The 27964-nt window shown below is 49.6% G+C and overlaps 2 protein-coding genes across 2 annotated transcripts; one reads left to right on the top strand and one right to left on the bottom strand.

The window, feature by feature from the left end:
• Window positions 1-4001: 4001 nt before the first annotated feature.
• BPIFB2 (BPI fold containing family B member 2) lies at window positions 4002-13250 on the top strand. Its single transcript, XM_062504954.1, has 19 exons — window positions 4002-4099; window positions 4725-4812; window positions 6407-6535; window positions 7680-7752; window positions 8578-8694; window positions 8935-9028; window positions 9304-9408; window positions 9552-9689; window positions 10117-10162; window positions 10393-10453; window positions 10698-10789; window positions 10913-11089; window positions 11463-11504; window positions 11623-11787; window positions 12069-12136; window positions 12349-12394; window positions 12662-12725; window positions 12824-12900; window positions 13182-13250. The coding sequence occupies exons 1-19, from the start codon at window positions 4002-4004 to the stop codon at window positions 13248-13250; spliced, it is 1749 nt and encodes a 582-aa protein (XP_062360938.1).
• A 4366-nt stretch (window positions 13251-17616) lies between these two features.
• LOC134051282 (BPI fold-containing family B member 4-like) lies at window positions 17617-27475 on the bottom strand. The gene is made up of 15 exons (XM_062504955.1): window positions 27364-27475; window positions 26498-26612; window positions 25940-26044; window positions 25539-25694; window positions 23905-23968; window positions 23472-23535; window positions 22949-23040; window positions 21837-22010; window positions 21180-21233; window positions 20422-20589; window positions 20253-20320; window positions 19124-19166; window positions 18570-18633; window positions 18154-18230; window positions 17617-17640 (listed from the first exon to the last, which is right to left on the bottom strand). Exons 1-15 carry the CDS (start codon window positions 27473-27475, stop codon window positions 17617-17619), a joined length of 1380 nt encoding a protein of 459 aa, XP_062360939.1.
• Between the last annotated feature and the right edge of the window lie 489 nt (window positions 27476-27964).

The following is a 27964-nucleotide window of genomic DNA, read 5'->3' on the forward strand; positions in this document are numbered from 1 at the left end:
TGAATTACCATGAAGACAGCCCCGATACTGGTCAGTGCACAGGGAAGGGGCAGGGTGGCAGCTCTGGGAATAGCTCCTGTGCAGTGACCTTTCAGGCATGACAGTAACTTGGCCTCTCCCCAGCAGCTGCTGAATGCAGAGGTCTCTGACCATTGGATATTTTGGGAAAACTGAAGCAGATTCCCATAAAGAGAATGAAATGGTGATGTCTGGGTCTCGCTAAAGTGACTTTCAAAGCCCCAAGAGCACAAAGCCAAATTGCTGAGTGAGGACAGAAACATGGAGGAAACCAGAACAGATTTGGCCAAAGGGAGAAGAATAGGACTTAGGGTGTGAACAGACATGTTTGCCTCAGTTCTCTGTGCTTGGATCACCTGAAGTGAAGCTATCAGGCAAACAGTAAGGGGCACATATTCCCAAAAAGAGTCTGAGGCCTTGACATTAGCAGGCTCCAGTCAGAGCAGGCTAGGGCAAATGTCCTAGCAATAGTTGGAAAATGAGGTGGATCTGCTCTGCTCTCCCACTGATGGCGTCATTCAGACATGACCTGTCTGCCTGAGGAAATGAAGGTGTGACCTGCCATCCCTCTGGGACCACTAAAAGACTGGTACATCCCTGCTGCTTAGGGATCAGGGCTTCTGGGTCCATTAGGGCTCCAGGGAACAGCACTGGACAGGGCTGCACATCCACCCCAGGTCACCACTACCAGGGACATGATAGTGCGCCTTGGCAGCAGAGCTGCTTCATGAAAAATTAACCAGGTGCTCCCTGGGATTCCCAGCCTGGAATCTTCAGGGAAAGCTGGGGACAGATATTTGGATTCATTTTTTTTTTTTTGCTCTGCTCAAAAGATTGAGACTCAAACCATTTAATTTGCTTGTGAGCTAACACAAGAACAATAAGGGAAATCTGGGCCAGGCTTGTAGTGACACGAAGAGAGGCATCACAAACCCCAGTTTTCATGGAGAGCTGGTTTTACAGCTCCTTCCTCACTGTTAAGAACTTCCAAGGGGAATGATTCCTTACACAGGATGCAGAACAAATCCCTGTGGAAAACAAACAGGGTTCTCAGAGCCTGCCTCCCCAGCAGGTTTTCCTGGGAGTAATTTCCTAAAAACACAACAGCCTTTCCAAAGATATCCTCAATTCAGTGCCAGCTTCCTGTCACCTGGAAAAGATGTTCAAATCATGTCAGCTCGATGAATTCAGGATCAAAGCTGTTTATTGACTTACTAATGACAAGAAATTATCCAGGAGTCAGTGAGTTACACACTCAGGATCAATATCAGTGAAGCTGTTGATAAATACCAACACCAGCCTGAACCTAACTCCTTCTGGGGTCCTAATCCCTGGGCACACTCCCCACCCCTCACAGTGTGTGCACCCTGGGAGCAGGGGGTCACTTTCTTGCACCCCTGTCTTTTGGGAAGTGTGGATGATGCATCCTGGCAGTGCAAATGTGATTTATTTAGGGATCAGCTCTTTCAGGACACTCAGCCTCTGCCCAGCCATGCCCAGCTGGCTCGAACAGTGCACAGCAGGACAGTCTCACTATGGGGTCATGAGGTCTCTTTATTTCAGTCTGTGGAGTCAAATTCTTGGAAAGCCAAAGAGAGGAAGAGACACGCCAGGAACTCCAGCACACCCTGCTGCTCCCTCCCCCATCCATTCCTGAGTCCTGGCCACAGTGGGGATTGGGGACTGCAGCCACAGGGTCCCCATCCCTCAGGTCTCAATGACAGGCATGTCCAGCATCAGCACATTCTGTGGATTTAACAGCAAAAAGCGCCTGGGTGGGATTTAACAGCTGATTCTATGTGTGTGATGGACTAATGGCACAAAATCCAGAGGTGGCCCAGGGTATGGCAAAACCAGCACAGCAGCACCCTTACCTTCCCCCAGTGATGTTGTAGGTGCTGCCAAGCAGGTCAGACAGGATCCCTGGACACAGCACCCCTGAAACCAGGAGGAGACACTGTCAGAGACATCTCAGATGTGGTGGGCACTGCCAGCATCTCCAGCATTTCCTTGCCTACCAAAAGATTTTTTGAATACTCAGAGAGAAAATCAACAGGGTGGGAATCCTTGGGTTTTTGTATTTTAGTGTAGTCTCTGCTTTTGGCATACATCCCACACGAATTAAGTAGATAAATGGATGCTGCAAGGTGGGGAATTTTGCTGCCTTTTCAGCTGGGTTTAGGCATGATTAAGGGAGATGTGTTGGTTCTTGGAGATTTCAGAAAGGCAAAGAACTGTGATAGCAAGGGGGTTTGATTCTGAGGACAGGAAGAACGCTCCAAGAGGCTTCAGAGAAGCTGTCTGCATCCTTTGCAGTAGCTCTGTCCATGCAGGCAGGTCCCTCCTCCCTCTGAAGGACTGGGCAGGCAGAACCCAACTGGAGGCACTGCCCAACACTTCCCCCCTCCAGGTCCACTGCAATGGGATGCTTGGCAAATGACTGTCCTAGAACCCCTGGCGGTCCTGGGGACAGGAGGAATGTGCCAGGTTCCCACCCCACAGGTGCCACCAGGAGAGTTACTGGTAGCCAAAACACTCCCACAAATGCACATTTTACATTGGGAGCAGGGATCACTTCTGAGCATTTGTGCCTGTGGGGAAATGGTTTAGGAGGCTGATGTATCATTTGTTATTCCTTGAAATAACATTTTTATTTTCAGGATACACTTCTGGTGGGAGCAGAGCTTTGAGGCTTCCAGACCAGTGTAGATCCCACCCACAAATATCAGGAGCCTCCACTGTTGGTTACAAAAACGAGGGCTTGCCTCAGTTTTCTCTGTTCCTGGCTGAACTGGGTTATTCTGGATTAAACCTGCTGTAAACTGAGTGAAGAGCAGGGCCAGATCCCCACAGGTATCTGACTAAAATGGACTGACTTTATGACATGTTGGGGGGCTGCAAGTCTGCCCTTTGACAAGACTTTGGGAATCGGGTGCTTAACACAAAGGGCAGCTCTGTCCAAGCATCACATCCCTACCTGCCAGGCTGGGACAAGGAGGCTTCCAGCAGCATCAGTTCGTTTGCTGCATGAACCCAGGGATGGCTGGAAATTCTGCTTTTCACCTGTCTGAAAGCTCCTTTGTGTGGCAAAACTGTGAAATCTGTTACAGTGCACTGAGAAGAAGGAGGAGGTGGAGGAGGTGGAGGAGGAGAGGGAGGAGGAAATGATCTCTGGGAAACAAGGATGGGAGGAGGATGGGACTTAGCAGAGCTGGCAGCACTTTCTGAAGGGTGCTGTGAAGGACCTTGCTCATGACTTGGTTGAATGCTGGGCAGGGAGAACACGTAACCCTCAGAGCCCTCATGCACCCAGCAATAATTATTTATTGAAGATCAAAAGGTGGTAATGTCACTCACTAAAGAAATTGATCTGGTATGGATTAGGGCAAAATTTGCCTCATGTCTAATAAAATGTGTTTTCTGTCATTGCAGATCTTTTCTCAAGAATGCCATCTTCTGGTTTTAAATGAAGCTGAAGATTTTCATCCCTAAAAGAAGCTCTGACAGTCTGGGTGTACAAAGCAGACAAATATGCACATTGCATGGAATAGCACAACTAGAGCGTGTCTGAATTTGTCCATAAAGCCTTTGTTTAGTGGAGAAAAAGAACTGCAAGAAGTATTTGTGTCCTGTAGAAATCCAAACCTGAAGACTACAACATCTGAGAGTGCTGTTACCTGTCCCTGAGGAATTGTCAATCCCAGTAAACCAGCAATGTGTCCTTTGGGACTTACCTGCTGGGGGGGTAGGTTCTAACACTGCCAAAGGTGATGTGGGAGTTCCTGGGGTGCCCATGGTGTCCTGCCCCAGCCACCCTCCAACCATCAGGTTTGCAACCAGAGTGATTTCCATGTTTCCTTCTGTAAAGCTGCTCAGAGCAAAGCCCAGAGATGAGCAAGCCCCCCCCAGATCCCCCAGCCATGCTCCCTGTGGGCACTAGCTCCCATTTACCTTTTCCCAGTGATTTTCATTTGGACTAAGACATGAAGAGCCCTGAGCCAGGGGAGAGCACCAGAAAGATCACCAGGAAACAGAAACTTTTCCCCTTTAGCCTGAAGGAAAGACAGAGGAAAAGAACTGGGTGAAGGGGAATAGGCCCTGATGCCTGGGATTTGATGTTTACAGCAAAGTCACCTCTTGCTGATATTTTCATTACCTTTTTCTTCCCCTTCTTGTTCAAACTTTCCATTTAAATCTACTTTTAAATTTAGAACCATGTTTCCTCCCAATGAAAAATCACACCATCTAACTCTGAAAAAAAATCAGTAAAAATTTGTTTTGGCATTCAAAACATCTCCAGCATGGATCTGGGGGATGGAGGGCTGACTCTGATCCCCCAGAAATTCGGGGGTTTCACTGGGACATCATGGACAAAAGCTGTCCACACACTGCAGAGCTCTTCACCTGTCCCAGACGGTGCTGAGGCAGGAGCTGAAGCGCTTCGTTGCCTTTAAGTTACAGTTTCTCCATGTGTTTGTAGACACAACCATGCAGAAAATCACCAGCTTTAATATCCCACTTGTTAGTGGGGAGTGATTCGTGGCTGCCTCCGGGCTGACACTTCCCAACCTCCCACTTTTATTTGCTTGTCCCCGGTTCCGGGCTCGCAGCGTGAAGCTGCGGCTCATCACTCACCCCGAGATGCTTTTCATGGGCTTGGGTGTTAGGCTTTTTTTTTTCACGGCTTCCTCTGCCTTTTTCTGCAGAGCATCACTCCCATTTAGAGCTACTGGAGAATTTGCAGAATATGAGGAGTTCAGCACGAACCCCCCAGGGAAGAGCCTGTGCTGGAGGGTGAGGTGTTGCAGGGCTACCTCTGTATCATATTAAACATCTTTATTAACATATCCCATCCCAACACACCCAGGACCCCTGCTCATCTTCTGCAGAGAGGTAAGGAACTGTCAGCCTATAAAACCTGACTGAGAAAGAGGAGAACCAAAAGAAATAAAGGGCTGGGTGATATTGTTATGTGAGCTGGTCCCTGAGGGTTTCCAACATCTGCCAATACAAATAATTTCACTGATCAATCTGAAAGTCTGGCTAAGCTCTCAGTCTTGGGTCCCAAATGAGAGCTCCCAGCCATCAGCCATCAAACTTGTGCACCAAGTCTGAAGGACAAACCTCATCTGCTTAATGACATGGTACAGACAGAAGTGGGAGTGAGAAGAAACCAAAGGTGGGCAGTGGTAAATTCTGCTCTTGGAGAAACACATGTAATTGTGACTCTTGGAGGAGCAGCTCCCCAGAGGCTCATGGGCTTGTGCAAACACTGGGGGACAACATGGGCTCAGCTGGGGGATAACCCAGTGAAAATTGTGTTAACCTCAGTAATATTCCTTCTGATTTCAGGCAGGGTTAGAGTGAGGATGGGAAGAACCTTCACCCACCCAGATAATGGGTTCTTCAGCCCCAACCCTGTCCTAATTCCACGTGGGAGATCCACACATCCCAGCAGACTGCAAATAGGCTGCACAGAACCCTCCTCCAGGCTGCTGCTATCCCTTTGGCTGCCCCTTTGACTTGTGGCCACCACTGTGTCCTCCCCATCCCCTCCTGGGTACCCCACCCAGCAGAACCCCGCTCTGGGAGCTCAGCCTAGTGAGGTAATGCAGCACAAAGTAATTTATTTCCTCTCTTCATTTCTGTATAAAACTTGTCATGAGGTTTAATCTGTCATTACCTCCCTCCCAGAGCTGTGCTTGGTGGCCTGCTGCTAAACCCAGACAAGGAGATTTACATCTTATCTAACAGGAGTGTAAGATTTATGGATAACTCCCAACGAGGAGCACATCAGGCCAGACAGACACTTTTGTGCTAGTAACTTGATCAGTCATTATGCTGTGAGTTGACATCTAATTAAGCCTCCACAGGCATCATCAGGTCCAGAACAGCTCTTCAGGAAGAGAAAATCCTCCTCCAAGCACCGTGGTGGCAGCTTATCCCCAACCCTTGCACTGCTGGAAGAGATAATAATGCTCCCCAGAAAATCCCCAGTCTCAGGGAGAGCTGGTGATATCACCTGTACTGGAAAAAGGAACCACAGGGGTAAATTCCCAACTGCTGCTCTATAACACAGCAAAGACTCATTTCTCAGAGGCTTTCCTAGGCTGTATCCATGTCCCTACCAATGTCTGATCTCACAAAACACCTCCAATGGCTACAGGGGACTCATCTGAGGGTTACAAACTTCTCAGTGGATTTGCTTTTCTGAACACATTTCTTGCCTCTCAGTGGGCTGCCTACATCAGTGTGGAAGTGTAAATCCTCCTCTCCCTTGGCAGGCTGCTCCATCTTCATATTTCCTCTTGACACTGCTTCCAGGATGCCTTGGATGGAAATGCACAGCATGGCTGGAATGCTGCTTTTCTTGGCATTTCCCTGTCAGGCTGAGCAGGAAAGTAACACAGTGCTGGGGAGAGCCAAGGGCTCTGAATGTGTCAAGATGCACCTGGAAGCAGCACCAGTACCTCACGTCACCGATGACAAAGGACAAAGGCTGCTGCCCAGGCTGCAGGTGTTTCAACAAGCCCTGAACACCTCAACCTGCTGCCAAGGCACTCAGACCAAAATGGGCAACTCAACCCTCTCTGGGAGACTGGTCATGCTGAGGTCACAAGATTGGGGAGGGTTGGAGGAGGTCATAACACAAAGGGGACCTGGTAAAGCCATGCAGGGTGTTTTCAGGTAGTCCATGCTCTGTCCTCCAGGCCAAAAGGAAGCCAGAAGAAAATGATGGACACCAAACACAGGAAGGAGAGGAACTTCTACTCCTTCCCATGAAGGGTTTCACTGTTTGTAGAGATGTTATCAAAGAGGGTGGATGCCACTGACTGTTTTTTTCAGCCAGTTGTAATAAATATTCCCAGTGGCATTTGGTAGGGAATGGGTTTAAGAGAGGAAGGGATTATTGCACATGGGCCATTTCAGATCTTCTGTCTGGTCTCACTGAACCCAATAGAAACATTTCTGTTACCCTCAAAAGACTTACCCAGCCCTGATGGAACCAGAGAATGTCCTTAATAAATTGCCAGGATCTCCTTCAGGTCATCATGATCCTAGTCTCATCCTTTCTGGTCTGAGCTGCCCAGCCAGGAGAGTGACACAAACCACAGCAGCTTCTCATAGAATCCTGAAATAGTCTGGGTTGTGAGGGACCTTAAAGCTCATCCTCTTCCAAACCCCTGCCATGGGAAAGGACACCTTCCTCTAGACTTTTCCAAGTCTCATCCAGCCTGGCCTTGAACACTTCCAGGGATGGGGCAGCCACAGCTTCTCTGGGCAGCCTGTGCCAGGGCCTCACCACCCTCACAGGGAAGAATTCCTTCCTAATCTCTAACATAACCCTGCATTCTGTCAGTTCAAAGCCATTGCCCCTTGTCCTGTCATTCCATCACCTAGTCACAAGTCCCTCTGCAGCTCTCTCGGAGCCCCTTTAGGCACTGGAAGGGGTTCAAAGGTCTCCCTGGAGCCTTCTCTTCTCCAGGCTGAACAATCTGAGCTGTCTCAGTGTGTCCATAGCAGAGGTGGACACTGAGCTGCTGTCCCTGTGGTGTTCAGAAGAAAGGGTGGCTGCAGAGCAAAGAAATCCACGTTTGCTTTCCAACAATGTTTGATTTCTTGGCACCCTCCACCCAGAGGCCTTTCTTTGTGCTCCTCAGGAACACCACAGGGAAGGCAAGCTGCCCCAGCACCTGCTGTTCAATCCTTCACCTCATCAGGTCAATGGCCAAAGTAATCAGTTCTATGGGGAAACAATAAAAATGGTACAGAAAACAAAGTGTCCCCCCAGTGTCCTGGTTCCCAGCCCCCCTAGCCAATTCCTGCCCCATCAGCTTTGCTTGGGAGGGTATATAAAACCAGCAGAATGTCTCGGTGTGGCTACAGCAAGACACAGACTGAGTCAGAAGAATGGGAAGACCAGCCAGGAGAGGTAAAGATGCTTTTGCAAACTGAATAACTTGATACAGGCATTGCTCCTACTTTTGTGTGTCTCCATAAGGGTCAGCACTCACCAGAAGTGACATTTTCTGGAAAGACTGAGATAAATATATATGTTTTCTGTAGGTTAAACTTTCTGAATTACTTGTTTTCATAACATTGTAAGAGCATTACAGACATTATAAACGATTCTCAAATGTTTTTCAGAGACAGATAACTAACATTTTCACCTTTTCATTTGACTTTGTAACTCCTCCATAACTTCCATTCCTTCCTCCATTAATTTTAGCTTGTGTTTATTTGCTGTTTTTATTCCAGTTGTGGCCATTCTGTGCTCCTCAGTAAGTGAGATATCGCTGCAGGCACTGTTCTAGCTCACAAGATTGCAGAGGCTCTTCAAAGCTGAGCCTTCTGCCAGTGCTTTTAAGACACCACACAAGAGCTGTGGGTTGTATTGCACCAAAGATGACAAGCTCCACACCACAACCCCAGTCAAGGAGCAGATCTGTGGCTCCATGCCTCAGTGGCCAGGCAAGGGCCATGTTGTTCCAACCAAGCTGCTGTGGGTGCCCTCTTCCTCCCCCCCTCCTCTTCCTCTTCTTTCTCCTCCTCCTCCAGGTGCCAGCATGGTGATGCTCCGCCACCTGAGCATCTTCCTGAGCCTCCTGGTCCCAGCTCACACCACCAGGTCACCAGACTGCGGTGGCATCCTCACCCCCTCTGGACTGAGATACCGTAAGTGCAGACCCACATCTCCCCTGCCAGCAGCAGGGAGGTGAGGCAGTGACATCTTCCACTCTGGTGGTGAAACACCAAACACTGGCACCAGAATCTCATGCCACTACTCAGCTTACCTGCCTCACCCCCAGCCCATTGTTAGCAGCAGGGGCTAGTAAGGGATGAAAATGGGTTTCAGTCTGTCCATCAGGACATGAGCTCCAGAGGCTCTCATAAAACATCTGCCCTGTTTCACAGTTGCTGAAGTTTCAAAGCCACATGCAGAGTCAGTCCTCAGGAAGGACCTCATGGCCCCGCCAGCGCCAGACCCATCTCCTACCTCTCCAAGCAGGTGAGTTGTCCTCTCCTGCCCAGGCTTTGCTGCCACACCCCTGGTTCACACTGGTGTTTGAATATTGTCACAAAAGGCATTTTGCCAGTGAGAACAAAAATCCTCCTGCAGACCAGGAGGTTTAGGAATGATGTCCTGGCTCCTTTGTTGGTGTCCAGCAGTAGCAGAACCAATGCTGCTCTTAAGGCGTGGATTTATCTGTGCAGATCTCATGAATTTTGGGGTTTCTTAGAGTCTGTGCTGGTCTTCCAACACCTTCCCTTCTGCTCCAGCAGGAACCAAATTATCTCTGTCAAAGTTGACAAATTTTCCCTGACCCTGATCCCCGACACTGGGATGCGGCTGAGCATCGAGGTGGATCTTGGCATCACATCTACCCCGTGAGTGCCAGGGCTGTCAGGCTGGACCCAGCCCAAGCTCCTGGCTGAAGTGACAAGGCACCTGCAGAAGCAAGGGTAGCCTGGGGGGAGTGTGGCCAGGAGCATCCCCCAGCTCCAGCCTCCTCCTCTCTTCCCTGGCATAGCTCAACCACCAAGGAGATGAGGCTGTCCATCCTGGCAGACCTCCATGTGGAGATGAACCCCGAAGAGAACCTGGAACTGGTCACCTCTGACTGCAAACCCACCCTGGAGGAGGTGCAGAGCACCGAGGAGATGGACAGGTCAGCCCCACAGTTTTACTCCTTGTGGGATTTGGGTAATGGGTGAAAGAAGAGACTGAGGCACAGGTGTTTCTAGGCAGGAAGGATTGAGACTTACTGCCCTCAAAGCTAACAAAGGACAACAGTAAATCTTTATCGTCATGGGAGGAACTTTGCTCTACTTTTGGAGTGGTTTCCCTATTTTAAGAGAATTTTGGTTTACAACAAGGGAGTGGTACTTTTAGAGTTGTGCAATTCGAATGCTTTTAATGCACGTCCAGTGGCAATTCTCCAGTGGTTTGAGATTCAGAATAGTAATCACAGTTTAACAGATGATAGAAACAATGGTAATTCTGTCTCTGGATGCCTTTTGTGTCAGATAAAGACACTCACCCACCTTTGGCTGATCTGGTTTTCTCCTGACTTCTGTTCTGTTTTTTTTACACAGCAAGTCCTCGGGATCAGATATCGACAAGCAGATCAACACTGAAAAAGTAAGATAAAATTTGTAAAGGCATAAGACAGCATTTTACAGATCTGTAAGAATTAGAGCACTTTATGTCTACCTGGTGCTTTTCCGGATTTCCCCACTGCTCCATGCTCACAGGACACTGCCATCATCCCCTGGCTCCTGTTAGCAGCCAATGGCAACACCCACCTCAGAGGCTTTCCAGGGCCACCCAATGCCAACAGAGCCCCTCTCTTTTTGTTCTTTATCCCATAGATTTGCCTGGAAGTCTTCAAATTGCTGCTTTTTCCAAATGAACGGCTGATGTCTCTGGCAGGTGGGCAGCTGGCTTTCAGTTCCATTGTGGACTGAGGGTGTCAAGGAGCATTTTGGAGCAGATTATGAGGTGGGACAAATTCCTACCCTGCAGCAGTATAGGCTCTGCTGCCATCATCTCCCTGGGGACCTGCTCTCTCTGCCCAGCTCTTTCCCTGTCTTTTTTACTCTGGAAAGCCAGACACTTCTTAGAGCCTGTCACTCCTTCCCTCCTCTTCCTGAGCATCCCTGTGCTCCATTTGCAGCTCCATTCCCCATCACACCAAGCTGCCAAGTCCAGTACCTGCCCCTGGCTGCCCCCATGTACTCCGAGCAGGGGATCATCATCTCTTTGCAAGTAAGTCCTCACTTTCCAGATCTTACAGCCCAGCTCCAGTCCTTGGAAGAACTGTTTCTACTGAATGCTACAGCCTTACAGGGACAATTGCAATTAATTTTCTCTTTGTCTGTGTCCCTACAGACAACTTTCCAAGTGGCAGGGACAGTGATCCCCCTGCCAGTCAGCCCTGTGCCTTTCAGCATGCCCGAGCCAGCAAGATCCAGCCCTTCCCACCTCATCCTGGCCTTCTCCGAGCACTTCTACACCAGCTTATTCTCTGCCTTGGAAGAGTCTGGGGCTCTCAACGTGAGTCTCCTGGTGAGTGGAACAAGGGAGGAAGGAAAGAGTGGAAGATATACACTTGGTGGGACAGCCCTGCCCCAGGAACGTCGTGGAAGAACCACAGGCCCTATATAGAAATGAGAGTGTGTCCAAGCACCTGCAGAAGTCACAGCCTCTCACTTCCAACCTCCTAAAAATATTCTCGGTCTAATGGAGCATGGGGAGTTTGCCATGAGGAGCAACCTGCACACTGCTCCTGGCATAAGCTGGTGTGAGAAGGGCTCCTACACCTACCCAGGGGTGGGATGGTGCTCATCAGAGGGGCTACATGGCCATTCTGGACACGAGCCCTGGAGCAGCAGCCCCAGGCAACCATGGGTCTGATCATGAGCTGTGTTTTGTGTTTCAGAGCTCACTGACCACTGCTACCCTGGCTGAGAGGATCACTCAGGTGTGTTGCTGTCACTGAACCCCAAGAGGCACAACCCCAAGTCAGGCAGTGCCCACTCCCCACTCCGGGGGCCCAGGGATGACTGCCATGCCCAGAAACAATCCTGCTCCCTCGACAGATGGGCTCCCTCTTCCAAGAGGATCTACCAGTGGTGCTTCAAGCTGTGACCCGCAGTTCACCTCATGTGGTGTTGGAAGAAGACAAAGCAATCGTGAAGCTTTTCCTTACTGCCCAAATCGGAGCAGGATCATCCCTTTTCCAGAGCTTCCTGAGTGTGAACGTGGTGAGTGTGTAAGCATGCCAAGTTTGGGAAGCGTGTGCTCTGAGCGTGTCCCTGCTGCCCACAGGCACTGCCTTTTACTCCAAGCCCTGGCCCCAGTGCAGCCACTGCAGGGGCTGATTCAGCCCTTTCCATCACAGTGCTCCTGGTCTCCAGCAGCGTTTGCCCATGTGGCATCATGCAGGATGCAGGGAGCACACTACAGGAGGCAGTGGATGGGTGCATCACACCCCACCAAGCCCAAGGGGGACTGTTTCCTCACTGATTCTCTGTTTCCCTCACAGGATGTGACTGCCAGGCTCCACCTCAGCGTTGCTGACACGAAGATGATCATCTCTGTGGCAGCCATCGAGTAATGACCCCATCTGCACTGCAGGAACCCAAAGGGGACATGTCCCAGCCACAGCAGGGAAAGGAGAGGCAAAGTGGTCTGGGGAGGGCTTTAGCTTTTAAAGTTTGGGCATTGCATACATGGCTTCTTCCCCAGGGGAGTGTAGGGAAACAGGGGAAACTGCTCAGTACAGCCCAGCACCAGCAGCTTCTCTGCTCCTCTTTGTTTTCCAGGGACATCGAGCTCAGCCTGGCCACCTCTGATGTGGGTCCTATACTGGTAGGTACCTCCAGCTGTGGCCACTCATGGTACCATCCTCTAAGAGCCTGCTCCTCTTCAGCTGCCCCAGCCATCCTGGGCAGTGGATGCCAGCAGGGAAATATGGAAATACTGACTTTGGGTGCTTGCTGCACCTGGTGGGAGGGACAGTTGAGTCCTTGTGGGATGGGAAGAGGTGCAGTGAGCATCAAGACCCTCTCACAGGTCTCTGCTCCTCTTCTCCTGCTTTAGCCCCACACCATGAGCTGAGCCTGACTTTCCCCACAGGCTGCCTTGCTGGAGGAGTTGTTCCTGCCCACAATCCGTGAGGAGGTGCCAGCCCAGATAAACGGTGAGGAGATGGGAGCTCTGCAGGTGCTGCCATGCTGGATGCTCCACATGGACCCAGGCAGCACCCAGCTGGCAACTTTGCCTCTTTCTTTCTTGCAGTGGTCCTGAGACAAGGTGTTTTCCTGCCCCACATTGCCAGTTTCACTTACACGGATGTCAACATCACAATTCACAAGGTAAAAAATAAGACATTTAAATTGCTCCCTGCTGTGCTTGATTTAGAGGAAGCCTGGGAGCAATGCTAACCTCCCAGCTCCGGAATAAATCAGAGCCTGATTGTTCAGCCCTGGTAACTTGCAGGACCAAGTTCCGTTGCCTTAAATAGGCTGAGCCCATCTTTAGCCCAGTGAACACAGTGTTTGGGGCTGTGGGTGGTGATGGTGAAGCCCTGTGTGGGCTGGTGGAGCCACACAGGCACCATGCTCAGTCCTCCTTCCTTCCTTCCTTCCTTGCTCAGGATTATGTCTTGATCCCCTGCAACCTCCAGCTAGAAGCAAGGACTGGAAAGGCAAGCACCTGGCAGTGAAGTCCAGTGTCTGGGATAAAACAGTGAAGAATCATTCAGTTGACTTTCACTTCCTGCTCCTTGGTCTGCCACTGCATGACATGTTGAAAATCTTCTTTCTTGACTCACTGAAACATCATGGTTTTATATTCTGGATAGTAACGGTGTTGTACTAGCACCTTTCTCTTCCAGCCCTGCTCCTGGTAATTTTGTTGCACAGAGAATGGACTGTAACAACGTTCCATGCTTTAATTAAACATTTCTCTTTAATTCTGCATTTGCTGGTGTGACTATTGACATTCTTCTCCCCTCAAGAATTTCTACCTATAAACAGAAAATTTTTTCCCATCATGTCCAGACCCTATATTTAATTAATTCCACTCATTTACAAAGATGCAAAACATACTCCTGCCTCTCAGCTGCAGAACAACATAGCCCCTACAACGAGAGATATTTCATCTGCTTTTTACTCCATGTCTCATGTTACTATGGGAACATTACAGCTGGTGAGTTTCCTGGGTCAGAAAGAAGAGGAGGGGGAGGAAATCAGTCTGCAGAACGGTTTCTAATTTTAGACCTGAAGGCAGTTATATTTTCAACACTTTGCTTCTCAGAAAGCTCATCACAGAGAAAATGCTGAATGAAGGTGACTGAAGGCGTCAGACTGCGCCGGCGCCACGGTCGTTGGTGTTGGGATGCTCTTTCTTACTGACCAAACACATCTCCCAGCTGTTCAGGGACATAAAGGGGGGGGGGAAACACCCACAACAGACACAGGCATCCAAAAGGGGAGAATGGATGGTAACAGAGCTTCAAAAGCTACCCCAGTCACTCAGTCACTGGGTGCTGTTGGCATCTACCCCAGACTGGGTGAACCTGTGGCTGTGCTGATGCCCAGGAGGAGAATCCTTGTCCCTGACCATGCAGCCCCAGAGGAACATCCTCATCCCTCACTGTGCAGCCCAGGAGGAGAATCCTTGTCCCTGATCATGCAGCTCCCATCTCAGCTCTCCCATGGTGATGCTTCACGTAACACCCCAGCCATGAAACCTTAATTACATCTACATCTGCTTTCACTTGCTACAACTATACCCATCATTTCTACCCTCTGAAGCTGCTGGAAAGCACTTCAAAAACTTGTATTTCAAAGGCTCAGAAACAGGAAAGCAAACAAAACAAGCCAGGCTGATTTACTGCAAGAAGTAAAGAACCCTGAAGGTTTATATGCCCAGAGTGGGGACCTGACTAATGATGTTAATGCCTGAGGTTGGCCATGGCAGAAACAGCTCCTAATAAAAGTTTCCTGGTAGAGCTGCAACCATTATTCTTTGACTAATATATGTTAAACCAGTTTCCCAAGAGGAATAAGCTACAGTAGTGAAAAGATACATTTCTTTGGCAGGGAATATTTTGGCTCCAAGCTTCACTGCATGACTCTGCCTCTCCAGCACAGGGCTGGAGTCTCAGGAGCTGCACCCACAACTGCCAGCCCCACATGGGAATAGCCCCAGGCTTAGAGCAGAACTGGCTCATGCTGGAGAATGAGGGTCTTCTGCTTCTCCTTCCAGTCACCACATTTACTGGGACCCCCAGCACAGCCAGGGAAAAGGAATGCCGAAAAAATTGTTTGCATTAGCCCCTTTGGCAAACACAAAATCCATCACTTTCCTGGGCAGCCCTGCAAGAAGAGCTCCCTGGTTCCCCCAGCTTCCCTCACTACTGGCACATGGAGCAGCATGCACTAGCCAGGTGGTTCAAACGCTGGAGCAGGGGGAACAAGCCCCTTCTCCAACCCAAAACAGCAGAGGTGTGAAGCTTTTACCAGGGGCATTGCTGGAGCAAGAGCCAGAGATCTCCAACAAACCCACAAACCACAGGCAGCACAGCCAGTCCCTGGCAAACCCTCCTGCTGCTCACCCAGCAAAAGATTTTACAGCCTGTCAAGGTTCCAATGTTAAAGAAACTTTCCTAAACAGGATTATCCCAGCTCTTAAGGGTTCTGGATTGCAGTTTCCTGCTCTGGGTGTACTGCTGAAGCCACTAGAAATTCAGAGCATTAGATGTACAAGCTGCAGAAGCGACAAGTAACACTGAGAAGATGCTGCCCTTTCCTTTGGAAAAGGCTCCTCTGCTGCTTCCTCCTCAGTCCCATGTGATGAGCAGCACGATGGAGGCCAGATCCCAAGAGGAAAAGCCTTTTCCAGGGGTACAAGATGACTTTTCCACTCTTCTGTGACCCTGGGCTCGCTGTGCCAGTGCTCCATGCAGCAGTAAGATCTCATCACATGTTCTGGCCAGAGGACAGAGAGGCAAAAAACAAGCAGAGGCATGGGACAGTGCCAGATCACAGAGCCCTCCATAATGTTCCAGAGAAATGAATGCCTCCCAGTAGAGCAGAATACACACAGAAGTGATGGCCAAACGGGAATGAAAAGAGGGCCTAAACTTTACTTACTGGCCAGAAGGTGTTTGCTCAGGAACCAGAACAAAACCTTGTATCAACACAGCCTGTTCTGCCAGCCTGTGGGCAGAAAGGATGGATGGTGACACCAAATCCCAGCGTTGCATTGAAGTGGCACAAAGCAGATGTCAGCACAGCTTGCTGGGGAGTCATCACTCATCCCATCCTCCAGGTACCAGGGTCACACAAACTCCCAAACCCTGCTCTGCCAGCTCTGAGGGTGTGAGGGTGTCAGAGAACATGAGCAACAGGATCTGAGCTCCCTGCTGCTGGCTCCTGAGCAGGTTCCAAAGCTCCACAGCACTCACTCTTGTTGGCACCTCACTCCACAGGGGGTTCAGCTGGTGATGGGGCTGTACCCAGCTGCTTTAGTGCAGCACCCCATCACTACACAGGAGCACCACTCCTGCCTAAGGACAGGACAAGGCTTGTGTCACCAGCAGCTGAACAGTCTCTGGGGATCACAGCCCCACAGGCAGCACCAGCCTGCACCATGCTGGGAAGCAAAGGAGCTGTTTATACTCACCAGGACACCCATCTTCAATGTTACCATAGACTTCAACCCACCCAAAGCCTTTCTGCTAGACACAAGGCAGGCCAGCCCTGGTGACAGTGCGTGACACCAGGCGTGTGCTTGACACAGCTCAGGAGAGCACTGGCCAGTTCACACAAAGAGGGACCCCCAAGGGGTCCAGCACCTTCTCTGCCGTGTTCAGTGATTCCTCTGCATCATCTCACAGCGATGCTGGCAGCTCATGCAGCAGCCACAGGTATGGGCCCCACAGATACTGAGCTATTCCTACCTTCAGGTAGAAATGCAGAGTGGAATTTTGCCCCATCTCTCACCTGGTCAGTGCCAGACTGCCACAGCCTCTGGGGTAAGTAACACCATAGTAACACCCAGTGCTGGAGAAACTGGTGTTGGAGAGGATATTTAAAACCTGAGATTTGGTTGTTGTTTTTGCTCTTTTATGTGTGTGTGTGTTTTGTTTGTTTGATTTGTTGTTGTTGTTGTTGTTTTGGTTTTGTTGTATTTTTTTTTTTTAATGCAGAATAATTTGGGATTTTAAAAATCCAGAATGCTGAGATTCACTGTGACATGCAGAGACCAACAAGCTGTGACATCAGCCTAAGCAGATGTGGCTCTGGCAGGCAGATGGGTGCTCTCCAGGGCTATCAGACCTCTCAGTCCTGTGGTAAGGAAGTTTTCCCTCCAGATTCTATTAGGAAATGTTTCATGACCTTTGGAAATTCGATTTAATTTTGATTTCTGCTTGTGGATTAGCATTTGGTCAGCAGGTTATCAGGCCAGCAGGAACCACTGAAAGTTCAATTTCTTTCTCAGGAAGTTCAAGTGGGAAGAGTTTTCAAACCCAAATTCAAAATGTTACAGAGGAACCAGATCCCCAAATGGAGGCAGGACAGAAGCTCACCCCAAGAAGCATCAGAAACCAGAACCTCATTCCAAGCACTAAAAAAGTAGAACATTTATTAAAAAGAGTTACATGACAAATGTATTCTGAGATCCCACTCAGCATTTCACACCCTCCAGGACAAGGATGGGGAGATTCACTTCCACAGGCAACAAATTCACCTTTTCATTCTATCAGGAAAAATTTTACCTCAAAACAAATTTCCCAATTCCACTGCAGCACCGCATTCAACTGCTCTGACTGTGACCCCAAAATCACACCAACTTCTCTAAATAAATATTTGTACACAGAGCTGCCTGTCAGGTTTGGCTTACACAAGTGTCAAACTGCATTCACATATGCCAATTCACTTTAAAGTGTCTTAAATATTATCAAGAATATTGAAGCAAGTTTGGTAAAGAAAAGCAGATAATTCTGGTCCTGGGATTCCATCCTTGCTGCCCTCATCCTCTCTCTGCCCTCACAGTCCTCTCCATGCCTCAGGCTCCACAGCTCACACCAGAAACACCATCAGGCCCTGAAGGAGAGCAAGGAGAAACACAAACACATATCTCCTGTCATGGGATATTGGTTCACAACATACAGAACCCTCCTGCAAAAGTCCTCATGTCCAGTTTGTAATAAGGAGGGCACAGAACTCTGAGAAGTGTTGGGGAATATCCTGGCTTCTCCAGGACACCCCCAGAGTGAACTGGGCTGGAACTTGGGGCAATTCAAGACTCTTTGAATGGTGCCACTGGAAAGGGCTTTCCTGAGTGCCTGGATCCACATTGGAGCTGCTCCCACTGAGTTCTCCAGAAAGAAAAGAGGGCCTGGACAGGGAACTGGGACCTGCCCCAGTGTCTGAGCACTGCCCACCATCACATCCTCACATCAATAGCATTCCCCAGTCTGAGAGAGGTCAGACAGAGCAGCCCTTCCAGTCTTTCAGGGATTAAAATCTACAGCTCTTGCACACACAGCCACCACTCAGTGTCCTGTGAAAAGCCCTGGTGCCTTGCAGGAGGGAACAGCCCATCCCAGCACTCACCGTTTTTATCTGAAAATCCACATTCACCAAGGGAATACGCAGCACCTTTGGCAGCGGGATCCCGATGCTCAGGGCACCTGCAGGGGACAGACAGATCCTCACATGCTGAGCCAGCTCCCACCCATGGCAGAGCTGCTCCAGGGAGGGCACAGGGAGCAGCTTCTCAGGGCCATCTGTGTGCTTGGCTTTCCTTAGCTTCTCCATCACTGACTGTTGCTAGAATTGATGCTGAGGTGGGATGGTGCAAATATAAGGTTGGGCTTTTAACTACATCCTCAAAATGGGGATTTCAGGGTTTTAATGGCTCCAGCACTCTTAGTACATCTTGCAAACACACACACACTCACAACCCCCTCTTCCCTCCTTGCCCAGAACTCGAAGTGCTCCCAACTTTATAGCCATCCAGGTTACCTTACCATTGATCACAGGCAGGAATGTTTCCACAAGCAAACTGCTGCAGTGGGGCTTCAAGGTGGAGATCTGAATCAAAGAAAGAACAACAGGTAAGCAGCAGTGCCTGACTGCCTGGCCCATGCCAGCAGCAACCAGGACCCTTGGGACTGTAAACCACTGCCCACTGACACAGTAAAAGAACAAACCCTCTTCTCTTTAAAGTGAATCTACTTCTCTTATTCAATTGGTTTTCAGTCCTCCGTTTAGAAAAACTTCTGCCTCATGATGCTTCTGCTTCAGTTTGACGTGAGCTTTGCCCAAGCAGAGGTGAATAAACAGATTTCAGCTTTACATTTTCTTTATTAGAAAAGGCAGAAGGGAAAAAGAAACCCCAGCAACAGAGGAATTGCTACAACCTACATCACAGAGCAGCTAACAGCTCTGACCCTCAGCAGGCATAATCCATCACAGCATCCCACAACCACTGCCTGCCTCACTCCCTTCCCAAGAGCCACAGGGTATCACACTTGGCTGCTAGCCCTGCCCAGTAAAACCCAGAGTAGTGTTAGAGACTTACATTACTGATGCCAACATCAGAAGACTCCAAGGAGAGGGAAGTGCTGCAGAGAAAGGAGAGCAAACAGCAGGTCAGACACAAGGCACTGGCCAGAGCTCACAGCCAGACCTCGGCCACCTCCAACCACACCCTGCCCAGGGGCAGAGACCCACTAAGGGACACCTTCATTGTAATACAAAAAAAACAGGGACTGGCACACTCACAAGAGAGAAAAGAAAATAGGAAAATAAAAGCTGAACCTAATTTTAATTTGCTTGTCAATGATGCAGCACTGCAGCAGGGCACACACAGCTCCTGGCTGTGCCTTCCCTCTCCCTACCCAGATTATTCACTCTCAGGAAGGAGGTAGCTCCTGGCCAGCTGAGAGCAGAGCTTCTGGAACCCCGTGGCAGGGAGGCTGGAACTGGATGATCTTTAAGATCCCTTCCAACCCAAACCATTCTGTGAGTCTAGGTAAAAGCACCCAGCCTGGATTTAAGGACCTGGTGAATTTGCTACAGCTCCTCATCTATCACTGCAATCACACGACTACCCATACCTAAAATGGATGCTTTATTTCCACTTTCAATTTCTCTTTTCTACTTCTATTGAATCTTGTTATACCCTTGTCTATTGAATTAAAAGCCTTTTGAAGCATTTCTATTCCCTATATCACTGCATACAAGCTATGCCAATTTTGCTTCTAAATCCAGCTCTTTGACAAGCTAAATGGCCCCAAATCCTCAAACCTCCTGCTATAAGGAATGCTCTCCAATCTTTAATCATACCTTGACTGGCATTAATGACAGCACTTTCCTTTACTGCTTTATCATTCATGTCCAATATCAGGCATTTCGAACCACTGCCCAGGATCAAAGTCAAGCTGACAGTCTTACAATTATTCAGGTTACCTCATTCCTCCTTGTTATAAAACTGACACACTTTTCCTCCAGCCTCTTAAAACTTTCCAGCTGCTGCAATCCTTCCTGAACTACCCCATCCACCTTATGCCATCAATCAGGTATGAAATTCTCACATTCAGAAGATGAAATGTCTGGTTTACAGACACAGAAAACATTTCAAGTCAGGAGCCCCAGAGCCAACATTGCAGCACAGAGAATATCCCCACCTGTAGGAGGGGACAGCTCACCTGCCCAAGTCCAGCTGCAGCACCAGCCTGCCCCCAACAATGGACACACGGACATTTAGAGCAAGGTCCTGCAGCAGAGAGGGAAAGGATCAGCACAGGGAAACATCCCCATCCCCATGCCAGCCACCACTCACCCAGCACCCCTGGAGGCAACTCCATCAACACTTACAGCCTTCAGCAGCAGGAAGTTGAGGATGGATCCATCCAAGTGGTTGCTGAACAGCTGAATCAGGACTGAAAGCTTGACACTGGCTTTGTTTTCTTCCAAGAGGATGAGTGGGTTCCCTCTCAACACCAGTTTGATGCTCAGAGGACTAGTCCCACTGCAGGTGGAGCACTGTGGGAATTTGGGATGCATGGAGGTGGCTGCTGGCACCCCACACACCAGCCAGGCAGGGGACTGACAGTCCTCAGGCAGACTCTCACAGCCCCATAGCTCCACAGGGCCTCCCCAAGGTCATGTACACTCTGGACAAAGCCAAATTTACAGGACGAATAGGTCTGGCAGCACAGATCAGCTCTCCATGCTGAGGACATAAGGGGCTGAGGAAGGAAAGGTGGACACAGAGAGGCTGTGGCTGTCAGAGGGTGCCCAAGAAATGGGATATACCAGACAAGGAAACAGCAGATATTTATTGGCTTCCTATCTCAATGGCTACAAGCTGGGAGAAGGCTTTCCCCTGGCCAGGGAGCAGGAGAAGGCTGGAACAGACACAGGAGAGCAGGTACAGAGCAGGGGCTGTGCAAACCCCCAGTGCCTTCTCCCACTCCCATCAGCTGGTCAGGCAGCAGGAGAGGCTCAGGCTGTGCTGGTGCAAGAGGAGGTGAGAACAAGACTGGGGACCTTTGGCCCATGTGCATGATGGCACATCCAGGTGTATCCTGGAGAGGTTTACACAAACCCTTGTGCCAGAACAAGTTCCTCACCCCAGCAGGAGCGATGGTCCCCACGGCTTCGCGCAGGCGGCTGGCACCAGAGAACTGTGAAAAGAGAAGCACCAGCAGCCCTGGTGAGCTGATTTCAACAAACCACCCTGCCAGGGCCACCCCATTACACAGCACCCTGAGCCCCCCACCCGCTCCATTGTTCCCCAGCTGTCTGGGTGACTCCTGGTAGTTGTTAAGGTGATAGATAGTACCCAGGTGTGGAAGGTGATGTCCCCCAGAGGCTTTCAACACCTGCCAGTGTGTGGACCCCTAACATTTCCCATTGGAAGTAGAGATCAGAGGCACAGGAAATGCTAACACCCAAGGAATGGCACCACAGACATGCAATGTCTTTTCTCAATGGCACTTTGCAGACTCCTTGGAGTGGGTCACAGCCTGTAGGAGTCCACCGGACAACCAGTACACAACTGGTCTCAACTGGTGTCCCCGGGGTGTCCTTACAGACACGAGCACAGCTGGGCAGTGCAGGTGCTATTACAGATCTCTGAGAAGGGCAGGAGGGAGGCAGCGGGCACACACACAGTGCACACACCCAGGGACAGGCACAAACAGCCCTCCCGAGCAGACCCGAGGCCAGGCTGATGCCTGTCCCTTGTCACTCGCTCTGGCATGAAATACAGGCCCTGCTGTACTCACAACATCTGGCGTGCAGGGGAAGGTCTGCGGTGGCAGCTGGAGCAGGAGGGACAGGACTGCGTTGAGGAAGCTCTGGCGCATCACCAAGAGCAGGAGCCTGTCCATCAGAGGAGGCAAAGCAGAGGGGGATGAGTCGTGGGGGATGGTGCTGCCTCCCACCTGCTTCACCACACCCTGCAAAGAGAGGAGACACAGACTTCAGTCCTCAGAGCCCCGAGGCGTGTTCAGCTCCTCCGGAGGGCAGAGCGGTGCCAGCTGCACAGCTCTCCCTCCTCTCCTCAGGGCTTCGGGAAAGCACCGGGCTCGGAGCAGTTCTCTGGTGGCAGGAGCTGGTAAAGCTGAGCCTGAGTAACTGAGGTGTTATTCTCTAATTACACAGTTTGTCCAAATCACAAATCAGTGCTTCACTTCATCCTTGAGGTCTCACTCCAAGCACCCGCTGATCGCAGACCTCCCTCCAGCTCCACAGAGACCCACGCTGACACCTGCTTTTTGCTAAGGAGATTATTCTGCCCATCCGGGAGGCCTGGGGGGCAAAGGCTCCTCCCAATGAAGTGCTTGCACCAAAGCCAGTGCAGCAGCATGGGTTTCACAGGCTGCAGTGTTTGTTATCAGCCCTTGCTTCCCTTTACTGCTCATGTCCCACTTCCTTCTCTCCAGCGGCTTGCTTTCTTTCAAGCTCTCCTGTTTGCAAGAAATTTGCTTTTTGCTGCTTTTTTCCCCCTCCACAGTGAGACAGAAGTAAAAAATACATCAGTTAGCCTGTTTTAGCATTCACCCATCACAGAGACTGCACAGCAAAGGCAAAAAGCACCAACACCAGATCTGCAGGGCAGGAGTGATGAGGAAAACTGCGTGAGGGAGAACTGCTCATCCCAGCATCCACATCCAACTCACACAGCCTGGGGCAGACTCAGGGTAAATTGGCATACAGAGAAGAAGAAAAGCACACACAGTGCTTAGTGGTGATTTGGATAAAGATCTAAGCACTTAGGAGCTGCATTTCCAGGACAAGTCATTAGCTCAGCTCCTCGTGGAATTCTACAGCTCCCTTGGGATGAGGTGAGCACACCGAAAGGCAATGCACAGCCACGCTCCCAGCATTAACTTACGTCTAAATCCAGCCCAAGGAACTTGCCAGAGGTGTAGGGGATGCTGGCCAGCTGGTAGTGGATGGTTCCTGCTGTGCCGACCGGGATCACCGCTACACACAGGGAAAGGATCGTTACAGCTCCAGGAAATCAGCATCAACACAACCTCCCCTGGCCCCAAAGGCCACCAGACCCCACACACCAACAGGTCCAAGCATTCGGGACTGAGGGGTGCTTGCTGCTACTCCAAAAGGCCAGAACATCGCCAAATTCAGCTTGGTGGGATCTGCCTTTAGGATATAGCACAAAAAGAGCACCGAAGATGATAAGAAAATCCAAAGGTGATGCACAAAAATGGAATTAGGAGGGCCCAGGTGAGAGCAGTTCACTGGAATGCTGGGATGTGAATTCCAGGCTCAACAACAGCCCTTCAGAAGTGCTGGGCTTCCACTGATGCACTGAGGGACTTGATATGGGAAATGGATCTTGTTCCCACTGTGGGAAACACAGGGAAACAGTGCCTCACCCTCCACAAGCAACGCACCATTGAGAGTGCTCAGGAGATGGATGTTCACGAGGTTCATCACGATATCGACCACGGGGCAGAGCTGCAACACAAAGCAGGAATGTGACTGCTCAACACCCCTCACCACCATCACCCACAGCCTGCCCAGACTCCCTCCTTTCCCCTCCAGGGAAACGCATGGCAATAGACACAGCCGGGATGCTGTGAAAGACCTGGGGCAGTGGAGCATCCCTGGAGCTGTGGGACCACACTGAAGGTGGAATGTTTTGGTCTGGGGAATATCTGAGGCATCAAAGGCATCAGCCCTGTGGACACCCCAGCCCCATGGCCCGTGCCAGTGATGTGGGAGAGCAGCACAGAGAGACAGTGGATCTTGCTGTGGCCTTGTAACCAGTTTTTTCCCAATATTTCTGTGTTTCAGCTGTGAAAGGAGGACAGGCCTCAGGCATACCAAAGCAGGCAGAGTCGCTGTCAGCTGGCGAAGCACCAGCTCGTTCACTGACAGGGTGAGCAAGCTGGAAAAGAGAGGGGGGAAACTCCAAATCAGCACAAACAAAGCTCCAGGACAGGAGACAAAAAGACCTCCAGCTTTCATTTTACGTTCTCCTACACCCTCAGTCATCCCTTCAGGGCCAGTGGCTGATGCTCGCCAGAGCAGGGGCTGGAGATACAACAGAGCCACTTACCCCACTGAGGAGAGAATTCGACTCACTGCTGAGAATCACAGAATCATTAAGGTTGGAAAGACATCTAAAATAGTCAAGTCCTCCCATCAGCTCTGCACCACAACAATGTCCACCACTAAACCACATCCTCAAGTGCCATAGACACATTTTTTAGCACTTCCAGGTGTGGTGTCTCTACCACTTCCCTGGGCAGCCTGTTCCAGTGCTTGGCAGCCCTTTCTGAGAAGAATTTTTTTCCTTCAACTCTCAGGCAGCTTTCACTACATGAAAAGAATGAACCTCTCACAACCTAACCTTGTGTTTGGTATCTCCCTCTGGTATTTAAATCAGTGCTGTAGTTAAGGGAAGAGGGAGCTGTTAGGAAATATCTTCATGTTAGTTACTGGGAACAAACAATTTGCATCTGGAATAACAAGAGGAGAAATCTGCTGTGTGACATTTCCACACTGCTGCTGAACAACTCACTCAGGACGTGCTGTGCCTGCAGCAGCACAGAGGCAGTTCTGTCTGATAATCAATATATTTCTGGACTGTTGAGTTGGCAAGACACAGACAGCAGCAATTCATAGAGCACCTGTTATTTATGCCCAAATTCTGCCTACAAATGCATCTGAGGAGCTGCCATTAAGTCATTTGTGTATATCTACACTCCCCTTGCTCCCCCTCGGAGTTCACTTCCTGCAAACCATCACTTTAATCCTGCTAAAAATTAAAACACGACCCCCAGAGCAGATGAGTTGGGTTCCTCTGTTCACTCACACAGCATTTTTCAAAGCAGCTGCTGCACAGATTGAAATATAATGCATAATGCAAAAATTAATTAGGAGAATTTCGATGAGCCTGAAAAGTGAGTAATTCAAAAGCAATATAAGAAAACATTTCCCATGATCAATTTACTGCTGCGTTCATCAATACATGAAGTCAGCAAATCCTTGCTGTCAAGAATTTAATAAGACTGAGCAAGAGATGGGACATTTGCATGGAATTACACACAGCCACAGCAGTCAGAGGGAAACTCCACATGCTGGGCATTCTCCTGGGACAGCAGCCAAAGGCAGAGTACAAAACCAGGGAAAGTAATGGTCCTGTTTTCCTGGAATTCTCCCAGCCCTATTACTCCTACCCTTTGGATATCAATTCTCTAGCTAAGTCTAGAGAAAATGTGTTGGAAAAGGTACCAAACTTCATGCTTCAGATCTTAAAATTTCCACAGGCAAACAGGGCAAATTAACCCTCATTCCACTGAAGCAATTGGCATTGGCAATAGGAAAGAAATTCCATCCCTGAGGCCTGGCTCTGTATCAGCTGAGCACCGTCTGTGTCCTGGCACACTGTCCATATTGTTGGATAAAGAGGAGAGGATTGCACATAACAGAACCATAAATCCACAGGCACTTACCCAGAAAGGACCTTGATCTTTATGGCCCCAAGAATGCAGAGGCAGTCTTCAGTGACAACCTGGAATGTGCCAGATTCAAAATTCGTACATTTAATGTTTGCAGTAATGTTCACCTCCACTAAGATATCAATGAGTTCTGAGAGCAGGCCAACCAAGCTGCAAAAAAGCAAATGGGATTATTCCTTCTCTCAGCCTCTACACAGAGAAACTCACCAAAGCCAAGAGAAACAGATTTCTCCTCCATCTCCTGCAGATCATTACCAATGCCACAGGGCATCTTCTGGTGTCTGTTTTGCTCTGTGACTTTATTATAGGTAAGAAACACCTCAAAATCCTTAAGAGATGCAAAATATGTCAGGGTAGGGATTTGCCTCAACATCCATCCTGAATCCCCCACTCACCAGTTGCCTCTGAGCTGCAGCTTTGCCCCGATGGTCAGCTGGACCCCGATCCCTGGCAGCAGCACCACTGACAGCCTGGGCACCCGGACCTTGATGAGATGCAGGCTGTGAACAACAGCAAAGGCTGGCACAAATTAAAAACACCTTCCAGCAGCCAAGCAGCTGTACCCAGGGAGGAACCTACAGCACCCCAGCCACCTCCAGCTGCAGGCACAAGGATAAGAGACAGCTGACTACAAGAAGGCAGTCTAGAACCAGACTGGGGTGGAAGCTGACTTTGAAGAGCCATCTGCTTTTTCCCTCTGTGGTCCCTTTTCCCTCTCTCAGTGCTGTCAGACATTAACAGCACCCCCAGAGCTGTCATTCTGCACCTGCACCCATAGCCTGTACCCATATCCCTTGTCACCCACACTGTGACCACACAGACAACGTTATTCAGGTCAGAATTTCAGTATCATGATAAAACAAGGGTAACAGCCCAGGCCAACCATGCCAGGGGCAGCTCAGCTTGTCTTTTCAGAGCTGATGCTGAAGGTGCAGTCATAGTGAAGCACTTACTCCGTGATGCTGGTGGGAGAGTTCAGCTGACTCCCTTCACCCATGATGTTGGGAACCACGAGACCCTGCAGGTGCTGGTGGATGAGCCCATTATGAATTATGGCATCTGAGAGAACTGGAAAACATCTACGCATGAGGACCAGCACGGGCAGCAGTGACCTGTCCCCACTCAGGCACATCTATCCTGGCACAGCAAAGCCCCTCCACTCCCCAGAGTTCCTCATGGAGACATCAGCTGTCTCCACGCAGTCAAATAACACAGGGATGGTATCTTACAACTTTGGTGCAGTAAACCAAAGCTGGCCTTGGTGAAGTAAACAGGAGGGGCAGCAGTGGAAAGCATCCCAGACTCCAATTCAAATGTCACAGTTTGGCTGTGCACTACCAGGAGCCCCAATGACCCCACTCACAGGCTGGCCTTCCACTCACAACTCACTTCCCCTTTGTCAAGGGGTTTTTGTTTGTTGATTTTTGCCTGTTTATTTTTGCTTTTGGAATTTTTTAGTAAAAGCAACTTGAAACAAGCCTAAACATTGCAAATATTGTTATGTCTGCTACTTTGCAGCATTTGTTGGTCAAATATCAGCTGCTCCAATATGGAAATGAGAAACTGAGACAAAAAGAGGAAATAACCCAGATCTAGCCTTGAAATTCTTTGTGGCTGCTTGGAGCTGAACCATGCCCCAGTTCTGGAGCAGAGATTTCCCTGACCCATGAGCCTGGTGAAGGCTCTCAGGGGCTCTGAGCAAAGTCTGCAGCACTGAGGAACTATGAAATAAAGATGAAGATACTCAGGAAATTTTACTCCCCATCACAGTCCCACAGAGCTTTCAAAGCAAACGCAGCCCATGCCTTTTTGTAGTTACCATTCTGCATTGCCTGTGGGCTGACAGCACAGGACAGGCCAGACAAGACTTCCTGCGAGGGTGAGAGGAGGCCACAGAAAAAGATGACTCCAAAAAGCTTCAAAACCATCATCTCCCCTGCTGGTAAGGGAGACATCAGAGAGGACAATGAGGGAAAAGACTCTCAGAAGTGACCCTGGTGTCTTTATGAGGAAAGAAGTCAAGAAAGGAATCCCTCCTTTACTCTTTATCCTGATCAAAGGAGGCTCTGCTCAAGCCCAGAGCAACAGAACCTTCTTCATGTCCACACACATGGACAAGCTTCACGTGTAGGTCAATAAAAGCCCTTTCCTCATCCCTTGTGACTGGCCCAAAATATTCACACAAAAGAAGCCAAACTTGATGTTTAAGTTATTTCTGTATCCCTGCAATGCGCAGTTACAGGTGTTTTGGTGAGAGACTTTGCCAAGGGAAGCATCTGAGGATTATCTGTGTTCCTTCTACCTTTCAAAAGCAATAAACTAAAGCACAAGTGATAAAAATAAGCTAGCTAGAAGTTACAACTTAATAATTACTAGCATAAAGTTAATTATGCCATAGCAGACATAGGGAGGTGATCAGG

Source organism: Cinclus cinclus, chromosome 18, assembly GCF_963662255.1.
Source record: "Cinclus cinclus chromosome 18, bCinCin1.1, whole genome shotgun sequence".
NCBI classification, from domain to species: domain Eukaryota; kingdom Metazoa; phylum Chordata; class Aves; order Passeriformes; family Cinclidae; genus Cinclus; species Cinclus cinclus.